Here is a 7,789-nt window from a genome sequence, read left to right as displayed (position 1 = left end):
TTCTCTCTCATCATTGATGTTTCTATCTCTCTCTCCCTCTCCCTTCCTCTCTGAAATCAATAAAGAAATATATATATTTTTAAAAAAAGAGTGTGAGGGAGCCAGGTCTGGGGGTAGAGGGCACAGGAGCTTCCCAGAGGGCCCATGTGTTTGAAGGCCTCACGTGCAGGCAGGCAGGAGCAGGGAGCAGGGTGCGAGGTGCGGCTGGGAGTCGGGGGCAGGATCCAGAGGACCCTGTAGCTGACGTGCCACCCTGTGGAGAACCATCGAAGCTCTTTTGAAGCGTGGGGTTGACATGAGCAGGGGTGTGTGAAGATCACTCCAGTGGAGTGTGGAGAATGGGCTGAAGGGGGCAGTGGTGAGGAGGGAGAGCTGGGGACCCTGCTCAGCGGGTTGTGGGCAAGGAGATCCTGGGAGGGGTGTGCTGGTCAGTCGTCAGCTCCAGGAGACCCAGGAAAGGCTTGGGTCCGAGTGAAAACCCAGGCCGCCTGGCATGAGAGGAGCACGTGGGCTCCCGTTTTGATGACGGCACGACTGTCCATCGGTTTTGGGAGCGGACCACAGCCTGAAAGCCATAATACACTGCGTCTCCCCTGGGAGCCGCTGCTCATCCCTCCCTCTCGGTCTGTCCTGGGCGGGCCCTCTGTGCCCCCTGCTGGAAGGTGAGTGTGTGCAGGGGTGCCGTCTGCCCGCAGCGCCTGTCTAATGGCCTCTCTCCCTGCTCAGGAGCAGCTGTACAAGATGCAGCACTGGCCGCAGGTGTACCCTCCGCCCTCCCACCCGCAGCGCACCTTCTACGCGCACCACCCTCAGATGCTGGGCTTCGACCCCAGGTGGATGATGATGCCTTCCTACATGGACCCTCGGATCCCGCCCACTCGCACCCCCGTGGATTTCTACCCCTCGGCTCTGCACCCCTCGGGTAAGCTGCGTGGGCTGGTGGGCCCCGCACAGCGGGTGAAGGATGTTGCTTCGGGAGTTAGGGCCACGGGATTCCACTCCGGCCTCCTCTGCAAGTCACAGGACAGTCTGGACTTCAACGTTCTTGTTGGCAAAATGAGGGCGATAATAGCATCTGTCACAGGGAATTGTGTCTCTTCCATGTTGTTTTGTCCCTTCTTGTCATTCTTACTGTTCTTCGCGCCTTCTCTGTTTCCCTTGATTAGTCTTCCCCAGGGTTTGTTTAAAGCCATTTTTGAAAAGCAGCTTTTGGATTTCTTAATTTCTCAATTTTATTTTTACTTCATTAATTTCTTTTTCCCCCTATTATTTCCTTTGAAATTATCCTGTTCTTTAACTAATTGTGTTGGATGCTTAGCTCATTTAATTTGGGCTTTTCTGACAGAAGTATTTCAGTATCACCTGAGCTATGAACGCCTAGGAATTTCACGAGAAAGCGCTTTTGCTCTCACACAGTTCTAAAAGTCAGTCTGATTTTGATTTACCTTTTCTGATTATGATTTTTGAACGCCTAGGAATTTCACGAGAAAGCGCTTTTGCTCTTACACAGTTCTAAAAGTCTGATTTTGATTTACCTTTTCTGATTATGATTTTCTTAATGATGTAAATTTTCCAAATATATAGAGTTAAAGAGTGTCCTTGTGGTGTGATTTTCTAAAGTGCCTGCTGTATGGTGGATATGGGCTGCGGGGCAGAGGCCGGGCGCTCAGCCGTGCTCCCCGATGCCAGGCGGTGAGTGCCGTTTCTGGCCTTGAGCAGCAACCCCGCTTTGCTGCTGTGGAGCAAACAGCGTAGACAGCAGAGCGGGCGCCCTCGCTTCTCAGTGCAGCTATTTTTAGAGCAGGCGGCGGTCGGATTTCACTCCGGGGCGGAGGGTGCCCACCTGGCCCCGAGCTAGACTGCTTGATGTTGTTGAGATTTTCTGTAGCCTGTAACATGGTTACTGGTTTCTGTAAACATTCTCTGTTTGCTTGAGGAGAATAGACGTTCTCTCAGTGGCTGTGAACAGCCTGCTGGTTGTCTGTGGGAACGGCTGAGTCATCGCAGTTGTTCGTTCCCTTACTCAGCCGCTCAGAGGTGTGTTCAGGTCCCGCTACGACCACGAGCCTGTCCGGTCCTGTGAGCCTGGCGGTGTCTGCTTCCTCTCCCCGGAGGCGCACCCTTGTCACCACTGATTGCGCTTCCTACCTTTAATGTCTACTTTGTCTGATAGTAACAGCATTCCAGTTTTCTTTCTTTTTTTAAAAAAATAATACTTTTATTGGTTTCACAGAAGAAGGGAGAGGGAGAGAGACAGAGAATTATCAGTGATGAGAATCACCAATCGGCTGCCTCCTGCAACCTGGCCACGTGCCCTGGCCGCGAATCAAACTTCGACCTCCTGGTTCATAGGTCAACTTTCAACCACTGAGCCACACTGCCCGGACCAGTTCTCTTCTGATTAGGGGTCATTTGGCACCCTCTTTCCACTTCATGCGGCAGCCTCTCCCAGCCCCTTGGGGAGGGTATCTTTGTACAATGTGTGTAGTTTCACCCACTCCAACAGTCTGTCCTTTAGAATTAGTGGGATTATTACGTTTGAATTTCCTACTCTCCTATTGTATGCTTTCTGTTTGTCCCTCTTTGCTATGCTTTTCTTTTACTTTTTTTTGGATCAAGTTTTCCTATTCTTTTTGTTTTCCTTCTACATTCTGTTTGTACTATCTTAGTAGTTACATTAAATTCCAACATGTGCCCTCGACTTAGCAAAGGCTGATCAATATCTTCACCCCAACCTGACTCTGAGTACCTCGTCGTCACTTCCCTGTTACTGCTGCCTGGACCTTTGGTTTTCCCTTACGTTTACGCCCACCAGGTGGTTTTCGTTGTTCTACCCAGTCTGTGCGTATTCAGCTCTGCTGGTGTGTTTACAAGGTGCTTTGCTGCTTTTCCCTCAGCATCTTTTCCTTTCCTCTGGGCTCGGTTCACTTCTTCATGAAGTGTGTTCTGCCGAGCCCTTCAGAAAAGGTTTTTGGCAGGTTTCCTTTGCCTGGAAGTCTTCCTGCTCTTGAATGGTAGTACAGCTGGGTACAGAGTTCTAGGCTGGCAGCTACTGTCAGTCTGTGAAGAGGGCATTGCCTTTGCCTTCTTCCGGCTCCTGCTGCTGCGGAAAGTGCGTTGTTTCTCTCTGTGTCTGCCCCTGCCCCTTCATTCGTGGGGTTTGAATCAAAGGATGGATGTCTTTCGTCACTTTTGGAACCTTCTCTTCTAGCTATCGGTTCAGATATTAACTCCTCCTCATTCTTTGTATCCTTTCTTCCTAGGACTTCCACTTGGAGTTTTTTGTACTTTCTCATTCTGTCTTTCAAGTCTCGTAAATATGAAAGAGGTTATCTCAGGCGCCTTCTTGGAAAATGCCTCAGAACTTTTTCCAGTTCAGTCTTCCTCCAGCTGTGTCTAATCTGCCTTTTTTTTTTTTTTACTGTCCAGTGAGTTTTTAATTTCAGTGACTAAATCACTAGAATTTTTTCTCAAATCTGTTATTTTTTGTCATATTTTTAATTCCTTTTATGCTTTTTAATCATTTAAAACATAGTTTTCTAGCGTTTAACAGATTATTCTATTACCTGAAGTCCGTGAGGAGGTGTATAACCTGTGGGTTGCTTTCCACGCGTGTTCTGGTGATTTGGGATTGCACGTTCATTTGTCACAGAGCCGACTTATCGTGGGGACCAGTATGGCTCGGGCTGAGAGGCCATCCCTCTCGGGTGGTCCCCTACCCTGGCCCAGGCCAAGACGCAAACGTAGTCGTTTCCCTGGACAAAAGCGTGTATGTTTCTTACCTGCCTCTAACACCCTGCTGGCAGGTCACGAGTGTCCTGGTGTCCCACCTGCATGGACGTAAGTCAGGTTACGGCCTGCAAGCAAGGGAGAGCTCTAACAGCGCGGAGGCCTGTTTCGCAGTCATGCTTGTTTGGGCTCATCAGGTACAGACTGCTTCACTGCGCAGCACCGGTTCCGGCCGCCCTCAGCTTGTCAGTCAGTATTCAAGAGACGTGATGAGCAGTCCTCTATTCTTTCCATCTGTCTCTTACTATGACAAAAGTTTTAAAAAAGATGCACCACAGCAGAGAAGAACGTTTGGGTGAATTGTGTGCAGACACTTTCTCTGATTGGCCGAGTGACTGTGGAGTCAGCTGGAAGACAGTCCTTTGTCGGAGGACAGTGATGAGTCTGACATTAGACCGACTCGAAGGCAAAAAGAAACGTGATAGTGTCCGACAGTGAAAGAAATTCCGAAGAAGAATGGGCAGCCTTGGAGGATTATACAAATATTTCAGGCATAATTGAAGAACCACAAAGTATAAGTGAAGTAACCAATTTATTTTTTTAAAATATATTTTTCTTGATTTCAGAGAGGAAAGGAGAGGGAGAGGCAGAAAAATCAATGACGAGAGAGAATCATTGATCAGCTGCCTCCTGCACTCCCCCTACTGGGGATCGAGCCTGCAATCCAGGCATGTGCTCTGACTGGGAATCGAACCGTGACCTCCAGGTTCATAGGTCAACACTCAACCACTGAGCCACGCTGGCCAGCCACCAATTTTTTGATAAGGATTTTTTCTATCTCATTACCTCTCAAACCAATTCATGCCATTACCAAATGCAAAAATACCACAAAACCTCTGCTAAAACTTCACCATGGATGGATGTCACTTATATGGATATAAAGGAGATTCTTGGTTTAATTTTGTTGATGGAACTAATGAAGAAGCTAGAATGCAAAGATTACTGGTCAACTGATCCTTTACTTGAATCACCCATATTTCTAAAAACTATGACTAGGAAGAGGTTCAACTTTTTTTGTTGTTGTTGTTGTTGCAACTTCCCAATAGATATGGGTGAAAGCAAAAAGTTCCAACAGACTACGTTACCCGTCTTACAGATTTTCCTGGTTCTTGGCATCATATTTACCAAGATAATTGCTACGCAGTGTGTCTACAGCTGAGCTATGGAAGGTAAACACTGTTCTGAGGAGCAGGAGGGAGAGCCGTGGTGCTGGAACTACAGAAGAGCAGCGGTCTCGGCGGAGGACACGGCCCTTGGTGGCCTTGGCTTTGCGCAGCGTCCCAGCTGCAGCTCCGCGCTGCGCAGAGCCCATCCCTGCGCGTGAGCCTGCTGACGACCAAGCCCGTAGGTTAGGTCGCGGGGGAGCCCCGCTCAGTCCCAGCACCTGGGCTCGCGGTTCCCCGGGACACCGGCTCTGCGAGCACAGTGTTCGCTGGACTCTGTCCAGCATCTCCGTGGTGGGAAGTGCTTGTGGCAGGAGGGTTTGTCGGGGAATAAGGCTCCATGTTGCCACTAGTCGGCCGACGCACAGTGCTGAGCAGGTCAGCCTGCCTCAGTCACTGCTTGGTAAATGCTGTGCAATGCGGGGCTCCAGAGAGTCCCCACCGCTCCCTGACTCAGGGTCCACAGCCAGAGGGAGCTGGAAGCACTGGCCTGAGGTAGAAGCACAGTCCCGGCCTGGCTCAGCGTAAAGGATGAGCACAGCAAAATGCTTGGCTATTAATAGACTTTTGAAGAAAATATTTGGAAAATCAGATCTTTTTTCTCCACAGACTGAGACCCAACGAAACCTTTATATCATATGCACCAGCCGGACTCCCTCGTTGGATAGCTGGGGACAGCGGCATAGAGGGCACAGCGTCCCAGAGCCTTTGTATCTGGCAGGGCCCCCACGGCTCAGGCTACCTAACAGTGCACTGTTACTTACGCAGCGTGCTGCCCTCCTGCAGGAGTGTGGCTGCCCCTCCTCTCCTGTGGGAGTGTGGCTGCCCCTCCTGTGGGAGTATGTGGAGTTGCTGTCAGCCTCGGGGTGAGCAATAGAAGGAATGAAACCTGTTCCAGCTCCTTGCCCAGGTTCTGAAGCAGGTAGTGCCAGCCCGTCCGTGGAGGCTCTCGGTGGGCAGCTCACCGTCCCTGTGTCCGGCCCCTCTGCGCATGGAGATTCTCGTTGCCGACCGGCCCTTGCTGGCCTCCTGCCAACAATGATGAACTCTGGTTTGATATTTCCGGTTCCCATTGCCAGTTTTATACGCCCTTCGTCGCAGGGGTCCTTGATCTGGAAACAGGCTGGACGTCACAGGTCTGGTCTCTCACTAGCCCCTCAGGTGGCGTGCTGTGGCTTCAGGGCCGGTGAAGACCCCAGAGATGGGCCTGGTAGTGCTGCGCCGTGCCAGTCAGGTCACTGCTGTCTTCTTTGAGCCTGTGGTTGACCTTGAGGTTGGAGCACAGTTTCCGAATGGATGACCTAGATCAGTTCTTTCCCCCTTCAGGACTGATGAAGCCCATGGTGCCCCCAGACTCCGTCAGTGGGACTGGCTGTCGCTCTGAGGATCAGAGCCGTGTCCCCCAACTGCAGGAAAGAAAAGTGACCGCCATCGACCCCGCCCCTGTGTGGAGCCCCGAGGGCTACATGGCATTGCAGAGCAAGAGCTACTCGCTGCCTCCCCCAAAACCCAGCGACACTTTGGCCATGGACATGCACGTCAGGTGAGACACACGTGGTCCTGCCAGCTGCACCCACAGGAGACTCTCCCAGGAGACCCTGCCAAGGGCAAGGGCACAGGAAGGGCCTGCCGGTGCCTCTGGGAAGGAGAGCGTGGGGGTGGCTTGGATGCTGGTGTGAGTCGCTTGTCTGATGGTGAGACTGAAGGCCCAGGAGAAATCGGTTCAAGGCGAGGCTCTGAATGGGGCAGGGCGGGGATGGGGACTCTGGGCTCAGCGGGCCGGTTGAGCTGTGGGGACTCCTTCCTGTGAAAGCAAAGCAAGCTGGCCCCGCCGGCAGTGCCGGCCTCTGCGCGGACCCCAGGCTCCAGCTGATCGAAGCAGAGGATCCCGCCACTCTCCGTCTCCGGGGTGGCACGCCGCGTCCACCCTCAGCCACCGCCTTCTTCACTCTGGACTCCAGGGCCACCCACCAGTCCGTGGCCCAGCCACTGAGACCTGTTTAAAGATAGAGGAAATGTTGGTGCTTATGTTTTTCTTTTTTTTTCTTTTTTCGTTTTTGTTTTTTACATTTTTTTCTTTTGAAAACTAAGCTCTGTGTTCAGCATGGAAAGCAGGAACCAGGCTCCAATCACATTGACTGGTTTTTCTGGTTCCTTTTCAGGAATGAAAGCGCTTACTCTGCCTCACCCGGAAGGTCAGGGGGCGTAGGTGCCCCGCGCGCTCCCCTTGAGGAGAGAGTGGAGGAGTACTTGAGTGCTTTTGACAAGAAGGCCCAAGCAGACTTTGACAGCTGTGTCTCTTCCCAAAGAAGAGGCCAGGAGCTTTTGTTTCCACCCCAAGACAGTGTGCAGGACGCAGGTGCTCCTCGGGGCCACACCCCAAACCTCAGGTGTTCCCCACTGGAGCCCGACTTTGCCCCGGCTGAGAACAAGCCAGACTATAGCAATTGGGACGTTAGCCCCCAGCCCAAGGCCACTGACACAGCCAACGGTGTGGACAAGGAGGCGCCCCGGGAGGAGCCGCCCTTCAATGCCTCCTCCTGGGAGAAGGAAGGGAGCCCCCACAAACAGCCGTCCCTGGAGCCCGAGTGGACCGCCGAGCCCCGGGGCCCCGGCAGCCAGCAGCAGGAGCAGAGCAGTAGGACCCGGCGGTCGGGGCCCATCAAGAAGCCGGTGCTGAAGGCGCTCAAGGTGGAAGACAAGGAGAAGGAGCTGGAGAAGAGCAGGCCCGAGCAGGGGGAGGAGAGCGCCCGCCCGCCCCCGGAGGAGGTGCCGCGTCACCAGGACCAGGACGAGGACGAGGACCAGGAGAACGACCCCACGCTGGCCAACGCCGT

General features: G+C 52.5%; 1 protein-coding gene across 1 annotated transcript in view; it reads left to right on the top strand.

The window, feature by feature from the left end:
• PRRC2B (proline-rich coiled-coil 2B) overlaps positions 1-7,789 on the top strand; it is a 52,073-nt gene that overhangs the window by 24,829 nt on the left and 19,455 nt on the right. Inside the window, exons 14-16 of the mRNA XM_014529879.1 lie at positions 727-922; positions 6,279-6,495; positions 7,115-7,787. Of these exons, the coding sequence (XP_014385365.1) occupies positions 727-922; positions 6,279-6,495; positions 7,115-7,787 (1,086 nt within the window). The remainder of the gene's footprint in view (positions 1-726; positions 923-6,278; positions 6,496-7,114; positions 7,788-7,789) is intronic.

The sequence above is a fragment of the Myotis brandtii genome, unplaced genomic scaffold, assembly GCF_000412655.1.
Source record: "Myotis brandtii unplaced genomic scaffold, ASM41265v1 scaffold699, whole genome shotgun sequence".
NCBI classification, from domain to species: domain Eukaryota; kingdom Metazoa; phylum Chordata; class Mammalia; order Chiroptera; family Vespertilionidae; genus Myotis; species Myotis brandtii.
This window is presented reverse-complemented; position numbering and strand designations above follow the sequence as displayed.